The sequence below is a fragment of the Carcharhinus amblyrhynchos genome, chromosome 27 (assembly GCF_965287045.1).
Source record: "Carcharhinus amblyrhynchos chromosome 27, sCarAmb.v2.hapA, whole genome shotgun sequence".
Lineage (NCBI taxonomy): Eukaryota > Metazoa > Chordata > Chondrichthyes > Carcharhiniformes > Carcharhinidae > Carcharhinus > Carcharhinus amblyrhynchos.
In genome coordinates this window covers 15209879-15237569 of record NC_137350.1, presented here as the reverse complement: position 1 = coordinate 15237569, position 27691 = coordinate 15209879, and the positions used below count along the sequence as shown (strand labels likewise).

General features: G+C 44.3%; 1 protein-coding gene across 1 annotated transcript in view; it reads left to right on the top strand.

Moving 5' to 3' along the window:
* The window catches only part of LOC145359107 (BMP and activin membrane-bound inhibitor homolog), a 44572-nt gene that overhangs the window by 11659 nt on the left and 5222 nt on the right, over positions 1–27691 (top strand). Inside the window, exon 2 of the mRNA XM_080213501.1 lies at positions 9241–9525. Coding sequence (XP_080069627.1) covers positions 9241–9525 — 285 coding nt within the window. The remainder of the gene's footprint in view (positions 1–9240; positions 9526–27691) is intronic.

Genomic DNA, 27691 nt, shown 5'->3' with positions numbered 1-27691 from the left:
GTGCAGCAAAAGTTTACCACGCTGATTCCGGGGATGGCGGGACTGATGCATGAAGAGAGATTGACTAGGTTAGAATTGTTTTTGCTGGAGTTCAGACAAATGAGGGGGAAATCTCATAGAGGCTCATAAAATTCTCACAGGACTAGACAGTGTAAATGCTGGGAGGATGTTCCCGATGGTACGGGTGTCCAGAACCAGGGGTCACATTCTGAGGGTACAGAGTAGACCATTTAGGATGGAGATGAGGAAACATTTCTTCATGCAAAGAGTGGTGAGCCGGTGGAACTCATTACCACAGGAAGTAGTTGATGCCAAAACATTGAATATATTCAAGAGGCAGATGGATATAGTGTTTGGGGCGAATGGGATCAAAGGTTATGGGGAGAAAGCAGGATTAAGCTATTGAGTTAACGATCAGCCATGATCGTAATGAATGGCGGAGCAGGCTCAAAGGGCTGAATGGTCTCCTGCTACTCCTGCCTTCTATGTTTCTATGTTGCAGCATGCCGCTAATATTGTACAACTAACAGACTAGGCACTTGGACTAGGCACTGGAAGCCTCTGACACCCTTATGTAATTCAATGTTATGGTGCAAAGAGATTGCAGCAGAATAGGAGAAGGAAGGAGCTGCTCCTTCCACTGTGGAAGGAACTATCCAGCTCTTCCAAATAAAGGGATTTTGGAATATTATGAGGAATGACCTGACTACAAGAATAAAATCAATTCTGCACTATTCACATGAGAGATTAAATATAGGTTAAAGTATCTAAAATTACATCTTTCTGGCTATATATCTGCACATCATTTTAAAACAGCGTTTCAGTTCTCCAATTGTGAGAAATGCCACAAATCATTACAATCTGTCTTGACTTAATGGTGATACTTTCACCTTCCATCAGGAAATTGTGCATTCACACCCAACTCCAGGGATTTGACCACATAGTCTAGGCTGGCTGTTCAGTGCAGTGCTGAAAGGGTATTGCATTGGTGAAGATTCTGTCTTCAGGAGAGTTGTTAAACTGATGACCTAAAGACCTGCAAATTGGTTGTAATCACAATCTGGGTGTTCTGGACAATGTCCGTTCCTTTAAGTAACACCACAATAGCAGATTATTCAGTCAGTTATCTTTTTACTGTTTTGGGGAAGCTTGGAGTATGCCAATGTTCCAGTGTTAATAATTTGACAGTAATTCGATAGCTGTGCAGGAGCTTGGATTAGGCAGAAGCTGTGAAGGGTGCAATATTAAATGCAGCTTCTTTTGTTTATCCTTTGATACCAAATCAAGTTCATATCTGTCACGTTTCACACTTGGAAGTGACAGAAGATGTTAGAGAAGGAAAATCACTTCAACAAAAGAGAACAAAATGGAGACAGAAATGTTGGGAGAAACTCAGCAGATCGGGCAGCATCTGTGGAGAGAGAAAAACAGAGTTAATGTTTCGAGTCCAATATGATTCTTGTTTGGGTTCTGATTTTCTCCTGGCTGTCAAACTCCAAACTTTGGATAGACTCATCCTAGTTTATAGAGGACAGTCACTCTAGTTATTAAAAAAAAGAAAAAAAGAAAATGTAAATTGGAGTTTAGCTAGCTTCTTGTTTAATACGTAAGATGAAAATGTCAAATGAAGTTACTGTGAAAATTCCCTAGTCGCCACACTCCAGCACCTGTTCGGCTACACCGAGGGAGAATTTAGCATGGCCAATTCACCTAACCAGCACGTCTTTCGGACTGTGAGAGGAAACTGGAGCGTCCAGAGAAAACCCGTGCAGACACGGGGAGAATGTGCTGACTCACACAGACAGTGACCCAAGCTGGGAATCAAACCCGGGTCCCTAAAGCTTTCAGGCAGTAGTGCTAATTACTGTGCTATCATGCCACCTATGGTAAATTGCCTCTAGTCCCTGACTCGCGGACATAACCTGAAGGTAAATTTGCCACCATCTGCTCAGGCAATTGCCTGGGAAAACCCTTTCTTTAATTGGGACTCTGTGGTGTAGGGCACAACAGTTCTGGCAGGTGGCTGTACATGGCCCATCCATGGTGATTTGGAAGTATTAGAATATAAGCATTTATTTTGGTATTATTGAGGCTGAGGGTTTCTCTCTAAGCGAAAGGATCACTGATCACTCAACTTGTGCAGCTTCACCAGTTCAAAGAATGGCTGGTTTCAGGAAGTGGGTGTGACAGAACAAACCCAAAGGGGGTAGAATTATACTTCATCAAATAAACTAAAGTGAAAACAGTTATTTTCTTGTGTTGGAGCTCATCGCTCACTCAACATTTCCTGAGTTGGAAAACTGGCCAAAAGATAATCAGGAGCATAAGAGATAGTCAAGATCGTCAATTGGACTGATTTAATAAAAGGTATAGACAAATGGAATTAAAAAAGAAACAATTCTACTCTTTCATTAGCTCCAATAATAAAAAAATCCAATTTAAAACAAACTCCAAAAAGCACTTCTCTTCGCAATGAAAAGTTCAACAAATTTCAGTTGGATTAGATGGAATTACACAGATCTTACAACACAAAAACAGGCCATTTGACCCATTCTACCCCATTCCATTTAGCAATGTATCTTTCCATTCCTTTCTCCCTCATGTGTATTTAATTCCTCTTTAAATGCTAATATGCTATTGCTTGCTTAAAGTTTATTCATCAATGTCACAAGTAGGTTTATATTAACACTGCAATGAAGTTACTGTGGAAATCCCCTAGTCGCCACACTCCGGTGCCTGTTCAGGTACATTGAGGGAGAGTTTAGAATGGCCAATTCCCCTAACTTGCATGTCTTTGGACTGTGTGAGAAAATCAGAGCATCCGGCGGAAACCCATGCAGACACAGGGAGGACGTGCAGATTCCGCACAGACAGTGACCCAAGCCAGGAATTGAACCCTGGTGCCGTGAGGCAGAAATGCTAAACACTGTGCCACTGTGCTGCCAACTCCATGCTGTAACGAGTTCCATATTTTAGTTTCTCCAAACTCCTTATTCCTCCAGCTTTCAGTTTCACTGTTACATTCCAGTCGTTCACAAGTAAGTCTGCTCCCCACTTTACAGCCAAGTTAAAATGTTACCTTTGCATTCTCCCTCAGCATCTGCACACTTAGGCATTTTTTTTATATTACTTCATGGGACATGGGTGTAGCTGGCTGGTCAGCAGTTATTGCCCATCCCTCGTTGCCCTTGAGAAGGTGATGGTGAGCTGCATTCTTGAATCGCTGCAGTCCATGTGCTGTGGTTTTGATATTCTAACCATCTTTTTTTTATACCAAGAAATTAAAGGACCTATTCTTCTTCTTCACTCTTCTTTCCAGTTGGGAATGTGCTAATTGATCCCTGCCACATATTGAAGACAAAGAATGTTTGTGCCCTTCAAAGGACTTCTTGACTTGCTACTTTAGTACATCCCTGTCAGCATTTATTGTATGATTCCCTTCCTTCAACAGAGACATTGGGCTACATTTTTGCCAACTCAGGATTGGGAGTTCTTTTCAAAGGGCAGGAGGGTCCTGATTCCAGGACTCCTGACCACCCCATTCCTGGGGTTTCCAATTTTCAGGAGGGTCTTTTAAGAGTGGTTCGAGTCCTGACACCTTACCCTAGACTCCAGAACTAGCTAGCTCCATCTCAGGGTTTGACATGTTCTCGTCTCACCAATTTTCATGGACTCAGGACAACGCAAATTGTTCTGGTTTAAGTCGCCTCAGAGGTGTAATGAACCATAGTCTGCCCATGGGATCTTTATGGAATAAAGATAGAAATAAGCCACTTGGCCACACAAACCTGCCATGACATTCAATAAGATCATGGCTAATCTGTTTGTACTTTGAACTCTACATTTCCATTTACCCCGATAATCTTTGATTCCCTTACCTCACAAGAATCTATCTACCTCTGCCTTAAAAAGATTCAGTGAATCCTATGTCCTTCATGGCATGACATGCCCAGCACGGCAGAACAATGTTGCCTCACAGCGTCAGGGACCAGGTTCGATTCCCGGCTTGGGTCACTGTGCAGAGTTTGCACATTCTCCCCGTGTCTGCGTGAGTTTCCTCCCACAGTCCAAGAGACATGCTGGTTAAGTGCATCAGCCCATTCTAAATTCTCCCTCAGTGTACCCGAACAGGGGCTAGAGTGTGGCGACTAGAAGATCTTCATAGTAACTTCATTTCAGTGTTAATGTAAGCCTACTTGTGACGCTTATAAAAAACTTTAAACTTTGAAACTATGGCCCTTGATTCCATGAGGTGCATTGAGTGGCCATCCGGGTTGCTTGACAGAAGGAATTCAATTAGTGACTTCCGTCCTTTAACACTTTTTGTATTGACTTCTTCATTTTGAGCTATTTTCTATATTTGGGCCTTCACTTTTTTTTAATGCATTTGTGGGACATGGGCATCGCTGGCTGGCTAGTATTTATTACCCATCTCTAGTTGCCCAAGGGCAGTTGAGAGTCAACCACATTGCTGTGGCTCTGGTGTCTCATGCAATATGACCAGGTGAGGAAGACAGATTTCCTTCACTAATGGGTATTAGTGAACCAGATGGGTTTTTCCAACAATAGACAATGGTTTCATGGGCATCAGTAGATTCTTAATTCCAGATTTTTTTATTGAATTCAAATTCCACCATCTGCCATGATAGGATTCGAACCCGCTTCCCCAGGACATTAGCTGAGTTTCTGGATTAATAGTCTAGTGATAATACCACGAGGCCATCGCCTTCCCGTGGAGGTGGAAGTCCTTCACTTTGGTAGGTATTTTCCAGCCCGTCACGCTGGTGGGATCTTCAGGTTCTCGTTAATGTGAAAGGAAATTTCAACTGCTCTTCGGTCCTGCTGGAGTGGAACCTCCCACGGGTAGGGGTGGGACAGTTAGAATATTCTGGCCTTAAAGTTGTTTATCAATGAAATGTCTTTAATTGCTGCAATCTTCCTCCTCTATCTCCAGTTGAAATGAAGACCTGTTGCACTCCCTCCAACTCTGCTCTGTGTTCACCAGGACATCAATAATGTCAACTCACTTTTGCTACCCCTGTGCCCTCCTTTCCTGCAACAATTTTAAATGTCAGATTTTTAGTCATCTAATCTCTGATTTACAATTGTCCTTCTCCATCTTTCCTGAACCACAGAGAGACCCTGCTTTAGGTGATTTAGCTCATCGCATGGATTTTCCATTTGAAGAGGCAATCTTGTGAATTAATGTTTTGCTGAAAATGTTCCAGTTTATTTTGAGGGTTCAGATGGAAAGCATGGCATTCATCTTCCCCTCCACAGTAACAACAGTCTTGTGAGGATGGAAGATTCCAGAAAATTCCCCTCAGAGAGGGAGATTAGGTGAATTCCCCCCAGGATGAAATATTTGGGATCCCAAGGCGTCTCACCATAAATGATCTTGCGTTTACTGTTGAAATATAAATTCTAAGTTTAAGATACAGTAGCTAGGGTGGCATGGTGGTTAGCACTGCTGCCTTGCAGTGTCAAGGACCTGGGTTCGATTCCTGGCTTGGGTGACTGTGCAGAGTCTGCACGTCCTCCCTGTGTCTGCGTGGGTTTCTTCTGGGTGCACTGGTTTCCTCCAACCCTTATAAAGATGTGCTGGCTAGGTACATTGGCATTGCTAAACTCTCCCTCAGTGTACCTGAACAGACACCAGAGTGTGGCGACCAGGGAATTTTCACAGTAACTTCATCGCAGTGTTAATGCAAACCTACTAGTGACACTAATAAATACACTTCAAACATATCTTAATATTGTCCCTGACCTGACTCCCAAACTAATCAAAAATATACATGATGGCAAATTATAAAAGCAGAGGCAATGCCTTCAAACATGTGCATAAACTGGATGCTGCGCTCTTGTCTTAAATACTGGGCATCTTTCCATTTGAGGCACTCACAATGGTATTCTCCGCGGTGGTGTCAAGCTTGCCAGCAAGTGATGGTCGCCACCCTCAAGTCAACAGACCTGACTAACCACAGGTCTCAGAGGAAGTTCAAATGTTGGATAAGGAGAGGTCTAACTTTACATTGGAGTTCAAAGGAAGTACAGCACAGGAACAAGCCATTCAATGTTCTCATAATCTTCCCACCCTTTGGCATCTACCCTCACAGTTACTTTACTCTTTCACTTTTCGTCCATTCCCTCTCGTTTTTTTATTTAATGTAATGTGTAAGACCATCTGTGCTATTTACCTCAATACCCCCCCCAGAATAATGAATTAAACATTCCAACAAATCACTGGGTAAAGCCATCTCTCCGGAATTTTGGATTGATGCCCATTGCTGGGGAAGAAAGAGATTCAGCTGGATTCCCAACCAAGTTGAATGGATTTAGGAGCGTGCCATGTATTTGTTATATATGGGGAAAAATAACCGAGGTCTCTCAATATGTAATTGGGCAAGTATACTACCTGGTGATATGTCCACAGCCAGAAAGCACCAGGTTTGATCCTTGATTCTTGCTGAGTGAGGTGATCTGTGCTGGAGTGACGTTTGTTATGGGTTCAGGTTGGAAACTCCAAAGTGTTTTATGGAGCTTGCTTGAGTCATACATCAGACATTACAAATTTTGATGTTGCTCTGAGCATCTTAAACTGCACTCCTGATTCTGACTGCAATTCAGCAAGGACATCTAAGTTTAGTGGATGTTGTTGAGGGCAGCCTGAGACCCCTGACAGCCAATTCATGGAAAGCAGAAAGAGGCCATTTAGCATATCGGGTCTGCACCAATTCAGCAACTGATCCAGGGCCAACCCCTGGTTAACTTATCCCACTAGTTCTCCGAACCTACACATCTTGGGCTAAGAAGCAATTTAGCATGGCCAATCCACCTAAATTACACATCTTTGGATTGTGGGAGGAAACCAAAGCACTCAGATGAAACCCACACAGACATAAGAAGAATGTGCAAACTCCACACAGGCAGTCATCCAAGGCCAGAAATGAACCTGGGTCCCTGGCACTGCGAGGCAGCAGTGTTAACCACTGTGTCATCGTGGCATATGCTTTGCCAACATTTACAGTCTAGATGTGTGCACCGAAAGTCACCATTTGACTGAAATCCGGGAGGGTTAAGTTAAACCCAAACACGAATTTAGGAATGTAAGGAAAAGAAATGCTTGATATTCAATTCTTCTGGATTCAATTACAACATTGGTGGTTTATTTGTACTGTGGGGAGATGGCAGCATAGCGGTAATGTCGCTGAGTCAGTAACCAGCGACCCAGACTAATTCTCTGGGGACATGTGTTCAAATCCCATCATAGGAGCTAGTTGAACTTGAATTCAGTTAGTACATCTGGAATATAAAGCTAGCAACGGTGATCTCAAAACTATCACTGATTGTCACAAAAATCCATCTGGTTCACTAATGTATTTTAGGGAAGGAAATCTGGTGTCCTTCTCTGGTCTGGCCTACATGTGACTGCAGACCTACAGTGGTGTGATTGATTCTTAACTGCCCTCAGGAATGGCTGAGAAAATCTTCAGTTCATTGGTGGTGAGGGATGGGCAACAAGTGCTGGAATTGCCACTAATGCCCACATTCCATGAATTTAAAAAATTGCAATGTATATTCGTTGCCCAACTGATCAGCTTTGAGGGGAACTCAAATTGGGAATGTGCTCATATTGGCAGTGTGGTGGTGTATCTATTCTGGGACCTCACTCTTTCACGATACCTACCTATGTCTTGAGTGAAGGAATGGGGAGCTGGACATCTAAACATGTAATGGTACAAAGTTAGATAGATAACATAAATATGAACAGAAAAGTTGCAAAGGGACATTGAAAGATTAAGTGAATGGGCAGCGCTGTGCAGTTTGAACTCAATGTGGGAAAGAGTACTTTCTAAATAGTGAGAAGCCAGGAACAGTGGATGAGTGGAGAGATTTAGGGATCGCAATACAAAAGTCACTAAAGTCTGGGGGACAGGAACAAAGTTAATTGAAAAGAGAGATGGATTATTGGCTTTATCACAAAGTCCTGGGACACCAAGCACTGGAAGTTATGTTACTGTACAGTGAACCAGTTAGATCCCATCTGGAGTATTATTATTCGGGAAGAAGCTATCAGCCTTCGAGGGGACAGAGTGCAGATTATTCAAGTGAAACTCGGACGAGAAAGTTAAGTTATGTGGATAGCTTGTATGAACTCACTTTAATTCCTTTGAATGCAGAAGACTAAAAAGGAGGTGATCAAATTGAAGTGTTTCAGGTGAGGAAAGAATTTATGAAGGCTGATAGAGAGAAATCATTTCCTCTGGTAGGGAAGCCAGAATCATGGGATGTAACTTTCAAAATTTATTCAAGAGTGATGACGAGTAGCACCCTTGTGTAAGGGGAGAGGAGCAGCAATGGAAGCTGCATTGAAAGGTAAGTGGGGTGTAATGTTTGGGGCCAATCAAGCAGGTACAGGCAATGGGGTTGGTTGGGAGAGAAGGTTGTATGATCAGGAGGCCAGGGGATACAGGAGACAGTGACAATCATCACTGTGGAGGGTGGTGGTGGGAGGGTGCAGTGGGGTGGTGGTGGAGGGGTTATGTCCATTGGGCACAATATTCCAGGATAGGAAGGGACTTCTCCCAGAGTCAACAGTCCGACTACCACAGTTTACCTGGCAGCCTCATCATACAGCATGTGTACGTCTGCTGTTGGAGGTGGGTAGGCGAAGGCCCAGTGTTCCTGGCCATGCCATCAGATTTTATGTCTCCCTTCACCTGCCAAACGCCTTCCTCTGTTCCAATTGCAGCATTTTGATATTTCTGAAGTAGTAATAAATAACTTTTGCCACTTTTTCATATTGACAATTTTGCACTTGTTGCCTATGATAATGAAATCTCTCCTTCAGGCCAGAGATTTGAAGGCTTTCAGTGAGAATAGCTCCAATGCTACCAACACCATTCCTCCAAACCAGTTGATGGGGAGACAGCACCTTAACTCTATCAAACTCTCCCTCATCACTGCTTTCCTTCCCATGTCTCTCAGCTGGTGAACCCTGGGAATGAAGTGGGAGCTCAGCTAAAATGGGAGACCAATCCTGAATCTGTATTTCATTGTGTAGGAACTGTTAATATTTCACTGTCCTTTTGAAGATGAGAATAGCATTCCAAGTGATCTGAACACATTATTCAATGGTCCTGTTTTGAACCTTCAACTAATAAGATGGTGATGGTTCCAAGTTGTTTTGATTCCCCTCATCAAGTGCTCTCACTCATCAGAACTTCTTATCTTTTCCAGGTGAAATCAGATGCTATTGTGATGGGCCACAGTGCGTAGCGACGGGCTACATGTGCAAATCCCAGCTCTCTGCCTGCTTTACCAGACTACTGGACCCTCAGAATGCCAATTCCCCCTTACTGCATGGCTGCACGGACACTTTCTCCAACACCACAGAGATCTGCCATTCAGAAAGTCCCTACCACCATAAAGGACACTGGTCACTCTTAGAGTGCTGCTGGGAAGATATGTGCAATTATAAAGGGCTACAGGAGGTTTTGCTGCATTCTGGGAGTGGTGTGTCAGGTAATGAATCTTAAAGCACTCTTTGTGCCTGGTTCATTTGAGAATATCTTCAACGTGGTTTTGTCTCCTGATGCAAAATGTGAATGCGGGATCACATTCCACTGGTGTGTATCACAATGCACTGGGACACAGAATCTTCCCAATCAATTTTTTTCAAACGCTTTCTACTTTTCTGATTAACTTTCACGTAGTGCCTCACTTTTACTCAGCATATTTTATTGCAATTTTTTAAAAATGAATTGAAAAACTTCAATCATTGCACAGTTTGGCATTGAAGCGTAACAAGTAAAAGCAGGAGTAAGCCTTTCAGCCCTTTGAACCTACTCCACCATTCACTATTGTCATGGCTGATCATCCAACTCAATATTCTGATCCTCCACCCCCCGCCCCCCCCCCCCCCCCCCCCCCCACAACCCCTTATCCGCCCCTCCAAACCCTTTGATCCCCTTCACTCAAGAGCTATATCTAATTACTTCTCAAAAACATACAGGCCAGGATGTTATGGCCATTAACAGCAACACGATTTTCTCACCCTGCTACAGTGAACGTAGATTTGGCTGGGCACCAAATTCGCTGACGTGAACAGCCGGTAAGATTGCACCCAGAAACTTTTTGCCTCACCGACTTTCTGTGATAATGAATTCCACAGGTCAACCATCTCCTGGGTAAAGAAATTTCTCCTGATCTCAGTCCTCAAAAGTTTACCCCTTATTTTTAGACTGTGCCCCTGGTTCTGGACACCCTCATCATTGAGAACATCCTTCCTGCATCTTCGCACCTCTTAACCCTGTTAGAATTTTATAGGTTTCTATGAGATCCCCCCTTCAGTCTTCTGACCTCTAGTGAATATAATCCTAACCAACTCAATCCCTCCTCATATATCAGTCCTGCCGTCCCAGGAATCAGCCTGGTAAACCTTCGCTGTACTCCCTCTATAGCGAGGACATCTTTGTTTGGATAAGGAGGACAAAATTGCACACACTCTGAGTCAGAGTAAGGTTAGGAATTCTGGAATTGGTGTCCATTTACAGCCTAAGACAAATGTGGTGATGTAGGAATATGAGAAGAAGATTATGTTCATTTGACTCTTCCATCCCCAATGTTCAGTTCTTGATCCAATCAGGTCATTTGTTATCCCTTCCTCCACATTGCAATAGGAATTAATACAATTCCAGCTGATTATTTCCATCAAGTTAGCACACATTACTAGGAGACAATCTTAACATTATCAGTCAGACAAGTTGTAAAAAGGTTAGATTTTTGTTTACATTAGAAGATTGCCCGCTGGTTCTATTATTATTCTTGCAGAATCAGAGCTGCAATAATAATGTTCCCGGGAAGGGGAAAATGGGAGATTCTTCTTCCAAACATGTGGACATTGAATCATCGAATCATAGAAACCCTACAGTACAGAAAGAGGCCATTCAGCCCATCGAGTCTGCATCGACCACAATCCCACCCAGGCCCTACCCCCACATCCTTACATATTTTGCCCACGAATCCCTCTAACCTAAACATCTCAGGACACTAAAGGGCACTTTAAGCATGGCCAATCAACCTAACCCACACATCTTTGGACTGCTTATGCTTATGTCTCCCTCTCTCTCTCTTTCACTTGCCACAAATTAACCTTCATTTTCCCCTAACTAGTTCTTTCAATGTGCTGTACCTCTGTTCACATACTGCCTTTACGTTTGCATCATCAATATTTAGATAGGGTCACCAACCTTCAGGATTAGTCTGAAGTCAACAGGAATTGAAAATCCAAGTCCATGGAATCCTTAATGAAAGCTTGGAGAAAGAAAACATCATTGGGATATTATAAAAGATCTTTTCTTCATCGTTTTCTTTGAACATTTTGCTTCATCCACCGTAAAAATTTTAAAAATGGAGAAAAATAGGCTGTTTGGCTGGTAGTCAAGTGTCATCCAATTGGGTAATGAGTCTTTTTGCTGTCCAGTCGGAACAGGAAACCTTTTCATTACTGGGATGGATGTGTCGGCCAACTAATGGTTGGAAAATGCAGGGAAGTCATGTGATGAAACTTCCAGGAGTACGTTTGATGACAGTTGGCAAACATAATTACAGTCTAGGATTCTGCTTCCCACTAGATGAGAACAGATTTAATTTCTTCAGTTTATCTTCCTAGCTCAATGATGTAAAGCTAAGAATTATCCGTTTAATTTCTCCAAATCCTTTCCATTGCCTGTATATCCTTATTTAAGTACAGTGACCACAGTTGTACACAATACTCCATGTGTGGTCTTACAAATGCTTCATAACAACTCAAGTAGTGTACCCTGCTGCAGAGATAACATTCCATGGTTCCCACAGCTGAATGGGAATGGTTTATATAGTTATTATTTTCTGTTGTGCTCCCCAAAAAGATTTTCATGGAGGAAACAACTGTGCCTTTGTTAGATTCTATTTAGAAGTTGGAGACAAACCTCTCTCAACTTCCTGACACTATTTCTCCAAAGTGAGTTCTTCCTTATGAGGTGACATCCATGCTGTGGAGGATGTAAAATCACTTCATGAAGTTGTCTCTGGAGCCTTCAGAGGGAAATCAATGGCAAACGTGGCCATCTGTCTCCACCGGGGGGGGGGGCTGCCATTTTGCTTTCGTACTCCTGAACTATGTTAGCCTGGAAAAAAAGTCTTGCATTTATTTAACAAGTTTCGTGATCGCAGGACATCCAGAAATGAATTGTAGCCCATTCTTTTTCTTTTTAAGGGTAAGTAACATTGAAATGTAGGAAACTTGGCAGGTGATTAGCGCAAAGTGCCACAGACAGAAACAGGACAATGACCAGATTATTCATTTTTGTGATCTTGATCAAGGAATTGGAATTGGCCAGCACGCCAGGGTAACCTTCATACTCTGTTTTGAAATAGCAGCACAAAATCTCTTCAATCTATCTGAGGGCACAGTTTTACTGCCTCATCTGAAAATGGCACTGCAGCACTCCCACATTACTGGACCAGAGCAAACACTTGGGTTTTTGGCTCAAGGCAAGTGTGCTACCATACTGAGCCATGGCTAATAGTTGGAAAATATAGGCTTTTGCGATTTGCAACCTTTGAACAACTGTGTAACTTTGCACAATCTTGCACGTATGCATGACTGTTCCTGCCACTTCTTTGGATTCACTTCAGGAAATAAACATGGTAAATTCATAGAAACATAGATTCCCCAGAGTACAGAAGGAGGTCATTTGGCCTGTTGTGCCTGCACCGTCAACAATCCTACCTGTAACCCCGCATATTTACCCTACTAATTCCGCTTACACTATGGGGATATCTAGCATGGCCAATCCACCTAATCTGCACATCTTTGGAGTGTGGGAGGAAACCAGAGCACCCGGAGGAAACCCACACAGACATAGGAGGAACGTGCAAACTACACACAGTCACCCGAGGCCAAAATTGAACTCGGGTCTCTGGCGCTGTGAGGCAGCAATGCTATCGACTGTGCCACCTTGCTGCCTGTAGTTCCAGACACCCTTTGGTGAACATTTTCCATGAGAAACAATGAACATCTTTACCAATCATTGCTCCAACTAGTTGAACTTTGGTCCTGTTCCCATTGATATCATGAATCTATAGTTTAGACGCTGTCATTGCCAGCCAGAGTAACATTAGTGTATACCTTGTTTACACTACAGAATCAAAAACAGTTCATTGTTCAGATATTAAAGAGAGGTTGCTCTTTCTTTGTACTTAAGTCAGTGGTTTACCAACTTGTTTTGTTGAACGATCCCTTTCCAAATGGATTAATAGTCATGGACACTACTTAAAATATAATACCATCTAACATTCAATATGACCGTGCGGATTGCAATGAATGTTTTACTAATGCCTTTAAGAAAACAGGAAATTAGTTACAGTAGCAATTCAAGGACTGTTTCACTGAAGTCGACAGTGATGAGACAAACCAGAGATAAAGGATAAGTGTGATTCTATTAACATTGAAATGATTGCCAACAAAACTGCTTTCATGTTATTGATGATTGACATTGTCTGCCATGAATAGACAATCAGTTCACAGGTCTTATCCAATATCGACAGCTATTGGGCAAATCTATGTCAACACGAATCTTGGCCTATTTAATTGTTAAACTACTGCAAACTTCCATAAACTTCCCATAACATAAATTGGGGTGGCACTGCTGCCTCACAATGCAAGGGATCCAGGTTCGATTCCCACTTGGGTCACTGCCTGTGTGGAGTCTGCGTGGGTTTCCTCCGGGTGCTCCGGTTTCCTCCCACTGTCCAAAAGACGTGCTGGTTTGGTGCATTGGCCACGCTAAATTCTCCCTCAGTGTACCCAAACAGGTGCCAGAGTGTGGCAACCAGGGGATTTTCACAGTAACTTCATTACAGTATTAATGTAAGCCTACTTGTGACACTAATTAATAGACTTTAAACTTACAAATTTAATTTCTCCACCCTCCCAATTCTCAGGAATATTTTGCAAACCTAAGTATACCCAGCCCAGTTTCTCAGTGTTTTATAATAATGCAGAATTCCCATTATTGCATCATGGTGGAAGATTTACATAATTTGAGAACTTTTCTATGATTATAAGAATGAAACCGACAGCGGATTAAAATGAACAGAACATTCTGGAACTACGCAGTGGGCCAGGCAACATTGTAATGGCATTTGCTCTGTACATGGGCAGAATCTTGTGCAAATTTGGAATTTTGGTGGCTAGAGGGGGGCATTGAGTCAGGCAGGAAGGTGGCAGGTGGGTATCTCGGCTACCTGTCCAGCTCCAGCCTGATTGGGTCCATGCTGGGAATGCCTTCCCACCCTATCCCAGTTGAGACCCTTAAGTGGGCATTCAATATCCTCACCTGCCACTGCTGCCAGTAACCCAGCGGCAGGAAGGGCCGGGGTGTGGCGGGGGGGGGGGTGGGGGTGGAGGCGGGGTGGTGATGTTGGGTGATGCTCCCATGTGGGGAGAGTGACAGAGAAATCCGTGAGAGGTTGTTTGCAAGTTTCCTGGGCTGACTGGAGGGAGATAGGGAAAGGGTCCCTTGTTCAGGGGCCTGTCTGTCCCTGATTATGGGGGGACATTGTCAGGAAGGGGGCTTGCTGAAGGCTACCCAAATGTCCTTGCTTTCAATCCAATTCATCCCTGTAAACCTCACCTCTTCCTACCATCATTTAACTGTGCCCTCCTTGATGCATGTCTTTGGGAGAGTGTAGTACCAGCAGCGGCCACCAAGTACCCAATGGGGCTGCTGAGTACAGAAACCAAAAGAGAAAATGTTGGAAAATCTCAGCAGGTCTGGCAGCATCTGTAAGGAGAGAAAAGACCTGACGTTTCAAGTCCAGATGACCCTGTGTCAAAGCTTTTGGTTTCAGATTCCAGCATCTACAGTATTTTGCTTTTATGCTGAGTACCGAAGATTGGCCGCAAGTTCTTGGCAAGTGGGACTTCCATTCTCGGGGGCCTTCATCCCGAGCGAAGGCCTGGCTGCTGGTCTGCCATGTACCTGAGTGCCACAAGATATGGCAGGCCTTTCCTGAAGGGAGGTGACAGCTTGCGATGTCTCGCTGGTTCAGTAATCCCAGCAACCACTAGATTCCGTGCCATGATTCAAAATAAAATGTCCCCAAGTATTGAGGCAGAAGCCTTCTCCTCCCCTCTTAGTGAAAATAAATAAATTCACTAAGAAAGTAGAGACTCACTGCCAGAAATCCTGGCAACTCATGGTTGCCCATTACCCTTAAGAAGGGCAAGATTCGGAAGCTCTGGGATGGACATCTGGGCAGTAAAGCAGGTTTGGTGCCAGTGCTGTGACCGTCCCAGGTTGCGCTGCCAGTCCTGTTCAGGTTCCCTCCAATAGCTTAAATTTAAATATAATTAGAGGACTTGCAGCCTGAGTTAAAAAGCTGTCGTGATTCACCCACTCCCCAGCGGTGTCTGCGCAGGGCAGGCTTTAGCACAGGTCCTGACAAGTTCCTGGTTTCTTTTGAAGTCTTTAATTTCTGCATTTCCTCCGAGATGAATCCATTATGTTCTTAGTGGTCATATACATTTCACAATTGGGACCCTCATTTCTATTTGTCTTAAATTCTGTCAAACCCTTTTTGGCTTCACTGTTGGTCGGGTCTATTTCTGGCAAAGTTGATATGTTTCCATTCCGCAATTCATCCTGTTGTCCTTCATTTGGTGTTTTAGTGGCTTTTGATGCCCTGTTTCTGGGGTCTTTCATTGCTCTCTTTCTGGGAGTCTGAATTTTCTCCTCTGAGCTCTGATGTTTCTTCTTCCTTGAGGGCTTTCTTGCTTATCTTCCCAAATTCTAAACAGGTTGGGGATTTCTCTCTAAAACTTTGGAACTGGCTGCCTTCAGTCTCTCAGTACAGGGACCGCTACCTGGATACTCCTTAGGCTGTGCTTGGGTGGGGAGACGGACAGTCGCAGTCTCTTCACTTTCCTGCACTCTGGAGATTGAGCTACAGCTCCTTGGGGCATTTCATTACTTTTCACTCAGAGCACAACTCTGTGCTCTCTTTGCTTTTCTTTTAAGAAAAATAGAAGACTTGTAACAACTCTTTGTCTTTAACTTAAGTTCCACTTTTCCTTAGACATTAAATCACAGCTCTTGCTTCTGAGGGTTATTTTATCTCCATTTCTTCCCTATATATTTCTACTGGCCTAAACAGGTTTGCTCTGCTCTGTCCCTCAATATCCCAACATCTCATTAATCACCCATCTCGGGCCGTAGGCAATGTCCCCATAATCCATTCCATCCTCCTCGCCAGTGTAATGATGTCCATTCACAAACTTTGTCAAGAAAACAAAGGGCATTTATTAATAAAGAAAAATTGTACAGAGGCCAGCAGCACCCCCAAGCCACCACGCTTAGCTGCCCTAGAACAGCCCATCAGCTGTCCTAGTCCCTACTTGTCAACTACATGTCTTCAGACTGTCTTCTGCCTCAGAGAGGACTCTACCTCCTGAGTGATTACCTACTCTCTGTCCCAACTGGTCCTCCAAGCTAGCTGACCCTCTCCTCCTGTGTTATTCTTAAAGTAACAATCGTCAGAATAATGCTAAGATGTCAAATAATGAACCTTCATAACAAAAATAGAAGCAGTAGTTAGCAACGTATGGCACTGTGCCACTATGAGAAAGCAGTGCTAACCCTGTAGTTAGCACTGCTGCCTCTCAGTGCCAAGAACTCGGATTCAGTTCTGGCCTTGGATGACTGTGTGGAGTTTGCACGTTCTCTCTGCATCAATGTGGGTTTCCTCTGGATGCCCCAATTTCCTCCCACTGTCCCAAAATGTGTAGGTTAGGTGATTTGGCCATGATAAATGTGTAGGGCAAAGGGGATAGGGTGGGCAAAAAGACCTGGGTAAGGTACTCTGTCAGATAGAGTCACTGGGACAAATGGCCTCCTCCTGCACTGTAGGGATTCTATCATATGAATTCCATTAAAGGAAACTCGCCAATTTCTTTGCTGGCTTGTTTTTCAGACCTCTTCCGTTCTCCTTCCTTACTCTCTTCTCCTTTACAAAGTGCTATGTTGTTCATGTCAGAATGAGGATGTTATGCACCTCAATGTAGTGAACCATATAGACAAATCCTACCTCTATGTGATGCCCTTACATTAGATTTTAGAGAATTCGAGTCAGCACAGGGCCTGGTTTACATCACAACAAGCAGGGAAATTGGGGTTTATGCAGAATCCTTAGTTCCAGATTGTCACACATTGAAATCTTCTGCAAATTATTTGTAAGAATTGTTTATAGAAGCAGAAAATGCCGGAAAATCACATGTAACACATCACCAGAAGCCTGACTTAATTGATTGCGTTCTGCTATTATAAAATTCAAGTCATCCAGAATACTATGGTTTGTGTCTTCAATCTTCAGTCTGACCTTGTCTGTCAACCCCTTTCACATCACCCCTTTTCATCAACTTCCACATGCTTCCCGAACCCCAGAGCAGAGACTTTAACATTCTCATTCACAACTTCAATACTTTTCGTCACTAAGTTTCTCCCAATCTTCATGATGTCCTTCACTCCCCTGCTCCTGAACATATGTGTTTTAGTGTTTCAATACTTCTGTTTCCTCTATCTTTCTGTTCTTATATTTGTGGCCTATCCTCTAACGACCTTACTCTTCCCTTCTGAATCTCTTACCCCAATGGGTGGCACAGTGGTTAGCACTGCTGCCTCACAGCGCCAGCGACCCGGATTCAATTCCTGCCCTGGGTCACTGTCTGTGTTGAGTTTGCACATTCTGCCCCTGTCTGCGTGGGTTTCCTCTGGTGCTCCGGTTTCCTTCCACAGTTCAAAGATGTGTGGTTTAGGCTGATTGGCTGTGCAAAATTTCTCCTTCGTGTCAAGTAGGGTAAATAGTCAGGGTCATGGGGATAGGGCCTGGGTAGGATTGTTGTTGGTGCAGACTTGATGGGTTGAATGGCCTCCTTCTGTCGGGATTCTATTCTATTACTCCACCTCATCAAATGGGCAATTTTCATTCAACCCTGGAAACTTATTGTTCCGTGGCACAAATGCTGAAATGGGTTGGGCATGTTCCTAAAGGTTGCATTAGCTTCCCAAAGGAGGCAGTGGCCTAGTGGTATTATCACTAGACTAGCAATTCAGAGACCCAGGTTAATGATCTGGGATCCAGGTTCAAATCCCACCATGGCAGATGGTGAAATTTGAATTCAATTAAAATCTGGAATTAAGAATCTACTGATGACGATGACACCATTGCCAATTGTCGGAAACAACCATCTGGTTCGCTAATGCCCTTTGGGGAAGATAATCTGCCATCCTTACCTGGTCTGGCCCACATGTGGCTCCAGAGCCACAGCAATGTGTTTGACTTTCAACTGCTCTCTGAAATGGAGGACAGTTCAGAATGGGCAATAAATGCTGGACCAGCCAGTGACGCCCACACTCTGTAAAAATGAATTAAACAAAAAATCACGAGATCTCCTGCCACTAACCATTTCTCCCCATCTTTCGCATTCCTACCATTCGTTGCCCAACATGTTGGTTCTTGCAGTGCCCTACTTTCCAATGACCAGTCAGGAAGCCAATGGACTCCTTATTATCCAATTGGCAAACTCTTTGCTGTCAGTCAAAAGTTCTTTATTGCCATCTATTAGGTAGAAATAATCAGACAAAATATGATCATAGAATTCCTACAGTACAGAAGGAGGCCATCAGGCCCTTTGAGTCTGCACTGACAACAATCACACCTAAACCTTATGCCGGCTACCCCACACATTTATCTTGTTAATCCCTCAAGCCTACACATCCCAGGACACTAACGGTCAATTTTGCATGGCCAATCAGCTCAACCTGCACATCTTTGGAGTGTGGGAGGAAACTGGAGCACCTGGAGGAAACCCAAGCAGACATGGGGAGAATGTGCAAACTCCACACAGACAGTGACCCAAGGCGGGAATTGAACCCAGATCCTTGGAGCTGTGAGGCAGCAGTGCTAACCACTATGCCACCATGCTGCCCACCTGTTAATGACCCTGGGGTTTTCCTGAGTTCCTCACACCGTGGTCCTGGAGAATAATCTTTAAGTCCTAAAGACACCTGGTCAATCCTAGTGGATTGGCAATGTTGTTCTCTGATTTTCATTTCTATTCATTTGAGTTGAAAGAGTTAAATAACAAACGAATGGATTGGTATCGCCTTTTTAAGTTATCACCCAAAGTGAATGGCTGGAATTCTCAGGCTATTCACGCCCCTCCAACACTGCCAGACAATTTGACCTTCAGCCAAATCTCCGTTCACTGCGGAGGGAGGGGAGAATCCCGCTGGCATGAATGATTGGCCAGCACTTTCAGTGCAAATGGTGTATTGGCATTCATCACAAGGGGATTTGAGTACAGGAGTGAAGATGTCTTGGTTAGAATGCATCTGGAGCATTGTGCACAATTTTGGCCTCTTGACCTAAGACAGGCATTGACCTGAGGCCAGAATCGAACCCAGGACCCTAGCACTGTGAGGCAGCAGTGCTAACCACCATGCCAATGATGCACTTGCCATAGAAGGCATGCAGTGGATGGCAGGGTTGTCTTCTGAGGGGAGACTGAGAGAACTGAGCCTGTATTCTTTAGAATTGGTTAATCTGAAGCGAGATTGTGGGCTGAGACTGGAAGAGTGAGAGGAGATCTCATTGATACTTACAAAATTTTTACAGGGTGTGACAGAGATGCAGATTGGATGTTTCCCCTGACGGGTGAGTCTAGAATCAGAAGACACTGTCTTAGAATGTGGGGTAGGCCACTTAAGACAGAGGTGAGGAGGAGCTTCTTCACTCAGAGGGTAATGAATTTTTGGAATTCTCTACCCCAGAGAGGTGTGAAAGCTTAATCATTGAGCACATTCAAGACAGATATTGATAGGTTTCCAGATACTAATGACATCAAGGGACAGGAGGATAATTAGGGAAAAATGGTGTAAAGGTAGGAGATCAGCCACAATCTGTTTGAATGGTAGAACAGGCTTGATGGGCTAAATGGTCAATCCCTGCTCCGATGTCTCTATGTTCCTAAAATTATGGCGGAATTTTCCCATCCCGCCTGCCACGGGAATCACAGCGGGTGGGACAGGCACCATTGAAAGGTCCATTGACCTTGAGCGGGATTTCCTGGTCTTGGGGTGAGCAAGGCAGGAAAATCCTATCGAGGACAAGGTACCTTTCACAATAAAAACCAAACAGCTCACTCTTGCAACAATAAGAAAAGGACTAATTTCTGTATAATATGACATATAGCAGCTGGCTGGTGGCAGATGATGGCAATAATTGAACCTCATGGCCTCGGCCTTGAGCTCTGACATGAGGAATCTCTTTGAAGACCCTACACTTTGGGTAGACATCCTGTTATTTGAGTGAGTGAGCACCGATGGAAAGGTGATAATTGGGCCTCGATTTGAACACTGAGTGCTATGATGTCAAGCCATCCCATGTTGTTTTAAAGTTGCACTCCTGTCTGGCATGTGGGACCCTCTGTGTGTGGGCAGTGGGCAGAAAGTGAACCGGTACCAGCCACAACCCACAATCTAACTTCAGACTTGCCAATTGTTTCTTTTACTCTTGGGCTTGGGTCCCTGACTTGGGTCCCTGACTTGGGTCACTATTGGTGCGGAGCCTGCACGTTGTCTGCGTGGGTTTCCTCCTGTGCTCCGGTTTCTTCCCACAGTCGGAAAGGTGTGCGGGTTAGGTGCATCGGCCATGCTAAATTCTCCCTCAGTGTACCTGAACAGGCGCCTGAGTGTGGCAGCTAGGGGATTTTCACAGTACCTTTATTGCAGTGTTAATGTAAGCCTACTTGTGACACTAGTAAATAAACATAAACTTAGTGTAGCACACGTACAGCCATAGATAGACAAAAGTGATGGACCTTGAGTTCAACTCTAAGAGGATGAAAGAGGAACACACAAGATTTTCTAAGCAGAGTATGTGTATACATGCACATGTTGCATGTACATGCGATTTATATACATTTATATAAACATGTGCACGTGTGTGCCCCACATCCATAACATTCCAATTTTGAAATTTATATAATAAGACTGTGTAATCTTAAACATCTTCGGGTTTGAAAGATTAACAGACATGATTCAATAAGGAGAGGGTTAATGTGTTACAAACTGCAATAGTCTAAAGATGGGTCGCTGAACACAAACATCCTGTCATTTTTATTTTAAATAGGAAGCTTTATGTAGTTTTTCTGAAGGAATACCATTTTACAAATATAAATCTTTACAAACGGAGTCTGTTTAAAGTAATGAATAGCAGCAATTTGAATGTTAACCATCAGCTCAAACTGCAGCAGTTAGAAACCACTGATTTATAGGCCATGGTGAACCAATTATACAGACTTAATTACTTCACTCTGATCCACCTTCTGTTTGAAAGGCTGATGCAAAAAAATCTTTTTAACCAGTGCTTCTGCTGAAGAACTTGCCTTGCTTAAACTGTTCAGTCACTGGACCGAGTCTCTTTTATGGAGGTTCAGACTGTGGGCTAGCTGCCTCCACATTCGATAACTATAGCCGAAAGCCAAGGACCTCAGCGGTACGGTGGCACAGTGGTTAGCACTGCTGCCTCACAGCTCCAAGGACCTGAGTTCAATTCCTGGCTTGGGTCGCTGTCAGTGTGGAGTTTGCACATTGCACGGGTTTCCTCTGGGTGCTCTGGTTTCCTACCACAGTCCAAAGATGTGCGAGTTAGGTTGATTGGCCATGCTAAATTGCCCTTTAGTGTCCTGGGATATGTAGGTTGGTGGGGTGGTAGGGGTAAGCCCAAGGTGGGATTGTTATCGGTGCAGACTCGATGGACTAAATGGCCTCCTTCTGCACCGTAGGGGTTTCTATGATTCTATGAAGTAAGCAAGTTAGAGGCTGAGACCCCTGTCAAGCGGTGGCATGCCTGATTGTATTCCCATGAATCAAGGGGAGGTGATGGCCTACTGGTATTATCATCACTAGACTATTGAACAGCTGATGTTTTCGGGACCTGGGTTCAAATCCCACCACTGCAGATAGTGGAATTTGAATTTTTAAAAAATTCTAGAATTAAAATCTACTGATGACTGTGAAACCATTGTCAATTGTCAGAAAAGCCTATCTCGTTCATTCATGTCCTTTCGGGAAGGAAATCTGCCGTCCTTATCTGGTTTGGCCTACATATGACTCCAGAGCCACAGCAACGTGGTTGACTCTCAGCTGCTCTTCAAGGGCAACTAGGGATGGGCAATAAATGCTGACCAGCCACTGAAGCCCATGTCCCACAAATGAATTAAAAAAAAATGTTGCAGTGTTGAACCTCACTGAAGCTCCAATAAACTAAACACAATGGGGATAATGGGGAAACTTGGCATAGAGGTTGATGAACAGTCTGAATGGTGAAACAGGCTTGATGGGCTGAATGGTCTATTCCTGTTCCTATGGTCTACTTCCTGTTCCTGTCCATAGTGTGTGGTGAAGCTCTGATTCCCTTATGCTGAGTTCCTGATCCTTAGCTGTGCTGCATTTGGGGCAAGGACTGAGTAGAACTGAGATACTTACAAAAAGATAGAGAGAGCAATAATTGGAGACCTTTTCATTCCAGGTTATCAGCATTCAGTCACAGCGGCAGTGATAGAAACTTTCATGGTAGTCTTAGGGTGGAACGTCCCCCCCCACCGCCGCGGGAATCGTAGAGGGTGGGACGCAGACCATGTCTTGGGGCGAGTGCGGCCTGAAAATTCCGTTCTAATCTTCACCTTCCCTCTCACTGATCCCTGCAGAGACCTAAAGAAGGAGAAAGAGAGAAGGAGATAAAAATAACAAATCCCAGCTTTGTAAAAACCTGGGATAGATTTTAACTGGAAGCAGGCTACTTGATGTCTTGCAACCACTGGCTGGCTGGTAGGCCTGACTACACCAATTTGTATTTATAAGGAATTTTAACGCAACACAATGCTTCAAGTCACTTCATTGGAGTGTTGGAGGATGTTATTAGGACTGATGGCCAAAAGCTTGTTCAAAGTTTTAAGGAATATCTTAAAGAGGAGGGAAATGTCGAAAGGCTTAACTCAGGAATTTAGGAGCTTAGCACCCAGGTGGCTGAAGACAAGGCCACCAATGGTGGAGTAATTAAAATTGGAGACATTCCAAAGGTCAGAACTGGAGGAGCGCAGATATCACAAAGGATTGGGGGTGCTGGAGAAGATTACAATGACAGGGTGAGATGAAGCCGTGGAGGGATTCGAAAACAGGGACAAGAATTTAAAGAATGGATGTGTTAGTTAACCATTTCATGTCAGTAAGTTCAGGGGTGATGAGAGAACAGGACTTGGTGCAAATAAAACAATGGGCAGCAGAGTTTGGATGACCTTAAGTCTATAGAGGGTAGAAGATGACTTGGAATACATTGAAGTGAAGGTAAGAAAGGCATGAATAAGGGTTTCAGCTGCAGAAGAACTGAGGCAGAAACAGAGGCAACATTACTGAAGCTATCATATGTGGTCAGAAGCTCAACTCTAGGTCAAGTAGGACACCAAGATGGTCTACAGTTCAGCTGCAGAGAAATGCTAGGGAAGGAATGGTGTGGTGGCTAGGAATCTGAGTTTCTTTTGCAGGGACGGAAGATAAAACCAGAGATGGTTTTGATCTTCTCAGAAAGGAACATGAGAACACCACCACCAGCATGGTCCCCTCCAAGCCACCTCACCATCCTGACTTGGAAATATATCGCCGTTCCTTCACAGTCACTGGGTCAAAATGCTGAAATTCTCTCCCTAATGGCATTGTAGGTTAACCTGCAGCACACAGACTGCAGCAATTCAAGAAGGCAGCTCACTACCACCTTCTCAAGGGCATCTAGGGATGGGCAATAAATGCTGGCCAGCATGTCCCACAAATGAATTTTTTTAAAAAAGTTTGATTGGAGGAAATTTCGGCTCATCCGGCACAGGATGTCGGATAGGCAGTCCGGTCATTTTAGAGAAATGGTGGTGAAGTGGAGGTGTGTGTATCAATACCTGAAAACTGACAGCGTGTTTGGAGATGTTGTTGTTGAGTGGCAGCATTACAAGAGAAAGAGAAAGGGACCAAGGATAGATCTTTGTGGGCTACCAGATGTAATGGTGCAGGAGCAGGAGGCAAAGCCAGAGTTGATACTCTGAATACAGTTAAATAGACAAGAGTGGAGTCAAGTGAAGAACAGTTGGAGCTGGACACTGGGAGTGAGGCCTTAATTGGAGAACACTGATGTGGTCAACCATATTGAAACCTACTCACAGGCTAAGGATAAGGAGAGATAGTTTACTGTTGTCACAGTCACATAGGTTGACATCTGTGACTTCAATAAGAGTCATGTGGTAGAGATGCCGGCGTTGGACTGGGATGGGCATGGTAAGAAGTCTCACAATACCAGATTAAAGTCCAACAGGTTTATTTGGAATCACGAGCTTTTGGAGCACTGGTCCTTCATCAGGTGATGAATAAGAGTCGGTTCAGTACTGTGGGAAGATGAACGAAGAGCCACAAGCTAAAACTTTGGAATTTTAAAAGCGCAGTTGCCAGTGAATTGATGGAAAGTTTTATTTCCCCAAATGCGGATACTGATAGAAGCAGGATTGGGCTGGGAAACTGGGATATAGGTGAGAGTGATGCAAGGGAGTGACCAGAGATGGCCTTAACTGTGCTTGGTGCAAAGTCACCTGAGATGGCAAGGTCAATATGGAATCAAGAATATGAATTAGGGAGAATAAGAGGGCAGCCGCCTCAGAGGGGAGATGAGTTGAGATGGCCGCTGAACCCACTGAGGATGAGAAGTTGCTCAGTGAGAGGCTGAAGCAGGAAAACAGTCGTGGGTGGACTCATCTACTTTGAGGGCAAGTCCTCATTCGCGTAGGGTTGGCCTGTTGACTCCAGTGGAAAATGAGCATCCTGAGGTAGTAACCATTGGCTGTGACCTCCAATATCAGAAATGCTGGAAGACCAGCTGGGGCCTGTTCCCCAAGGGCAGGGGGAGGACTGGGAGAACCCTGTGAGCACTTCCAATGTGGCATTTTGATTTTCTTTGGATCCTGGGGGAGTTTCTGGCCTCCCTTTCACCTAGATGGACAGCTTGTGGTGGGTATTGTTGTTACACCTTGACTTGCATTTAGAAGGGCCTATAGTTTGACTCAAATAAATGTTCTGACTATGAGAAAGCAGGCTCTGAGGTGAAAAGGTCAAGCCACACTGTCATAAGAACATAAGAACATAAGAAATAGGAGCATGAGTAGGCCATCTAGCCCTTCGAGCCTGCCCCGCCATTCAATAAGATCATGGCTGATCTGAAGTGGATCAGTTCCACTTTCCCGCTTTCTCCCCATAACCCTTAATTCCCTTGTCTATCAGAAACCTATCTACCCGTGACTTAAATATATTTAGCGAGGCAGCCTCCACCGCTTCAACGGGCAGAGAATTCCAAAGATTCACCACCCTTTGAGTGAAGAAGTTCCTCCTCAACTCCGTTCTAAACTGCCCCCCTCTTATCTTGAGGCTGTGCCCTCTAGTCCTGCTATCCTTTCTGAGCAGGAAGAATCTCTCTACCTCTACCCTATCCATCCCTTTCATTATCTTATACATCCCTATAAGATCCCCCCTCATCCTGTCAGCAGGAACAAGGCAGTAATTCATCCCCACCATTTTCAGAGCACTCCACCCTCCATGTTGCCTGAAAATCTGCCCCACAGTTTGCAACTTTCTTTGCATTTCCTTCCATAATTTTCTCTTGTGAGGGTGGGACTCTTGTGGTTTGGTTCACTGAGTGCTGGCAGCCATCTGGTCCCTGGTTCATTGCCTGGAAAGCCTGTCTTCGTTTGTGAGTCTGCACAATTCATAGTGGCAGGCAAATCGACTGGTGGGCGGTGGGGAGCAAACTCACAGCCAAGTCCAATCCTGTCCTGATCCAATGCCCACAAAAACTCAGTTTCCGAGGGATCAGGGGCAGGAATTTTGGCTCATTTTTCCTCTCTGGAACTAATTAAGAAGGTCAATTGTAACATCCGCATTTGCGACTAAGGTGGAGAATGGCCAATTTCACAGTTCAGGATCAAACGAGGGTTTTTCAGAGTTAGTTCCACACTCTGCAGCACTTGGCCATTAGAAAGAAACATACATTTGGCTAAGGACTTTCCCTCGTTCAGACCCATTGGGTAGGATTCTCCGGCTGTACTCGCCCCAAGACTGGAAAATCCCGCCCGGGATCTGTGTGATCCGTGTACTGCCCACTATGATTCCTCTGGTGGAAGGGACTGGAATATTCCGCTCATTCTCACTGGGAGACTTGAGGTAGCAAGAATGGAGAATTTTGCACTCAGCCAAATCCCTATTTTCAAGGCAGCGGGACTGGAGAATTCCAGGAAAGAGAGATCTGAGAATTTGGGCCTAAATTTTCACTCCTCTCTGCCTTTTACTCTCATCAATGGAGTGAAAATAAAACTCACAACATTGCACTGGAAGGAAACTTCCAGTGTACTGCAATATGCTGTAAGTCGCAGAGCTCCCTGTTAACTTGGAGTGACTATATTGGAGACATGTACATATGGTCAAATAAAATTGAGGAAAATCACTTCTGCAGAGCAACGTAACAACCCATGTTTGCCTTAGGAACCAGGAGAATTTCAGTTAACCTGGAAGTTTGGATCCTTTAAACTTAATGGCCAGGATTTCATGGCTACACTGCAGTGTGTCTCTCCCTTTCTGGATGTGAAATCTTCATTGAGTTCAGTGAGACCATAGTGATTAGCACTGCTACTCTCAGCTCCAGGGACCTGGGTTCGATTCCCTACTTGGGTCACTGTCTGTGTGGAGTTTTCACGTTCTCTCCGTGGGTTTCCTCCGGGTGCTCCAGTTTTCTCCCATAGTCCAAAGATGTGCAAGTTAAGTGGATTGGCCATGCTAAATTGCACTATAGTGTCAGGGGGACTAGCTAGGCTAAATGCATGGGGATAATGCCTGGTGGGCATTATGGTTGGTGCAGACTCGATGGGCCAAATGGCCTCCTTCTGCATTGTGGGAATTCAAAAATTCTATAATCCCATCGGGAGGGAGGGGCTGCAAAATCCTGACTGATAACTCATGACAATGATCAACAAAGGAGCAGTGAAGGTCCCCTAGTCGCCACATTCTGGAATCGTTTCAGATACACTGAGGGAGAATTTTAGTATGGCCAATGTGCCTAACCAGCACACCTTTAGACCGTGGGAGGAAACTGGAGCACCCGAAGGAAACCCATGCAGAAACAGAGACAATGTGCAGACCATACCAATGATGATGCCCTAACCAAACTAAAAAGAACCTTACTTGATCATAGTATCCCTACAGTGCAGAAGGAGACCATTCGGCCCATTGAGAATGCACCAACCACAACCCCATTCCCTATCACCATAACCCTATGTATCTACCCTTGCTAGTCCTCCTGACACTAAGGGGCAATTTAGCATGGCCAATCCAACTAACCCGCACATCTTTGGATGAGGGAGGAAACAGGAAACCCAGGCAGGCACGGGAAGAACGTGCAGAGTCCACATAGACAGTCACCCAATCCAGGAACCAAACCGAGGGTTTCTAATGCTGTGAAGCAGCAGTGCCAACCGCTGTGCTGCCATGCCATGCCCACTGTGATG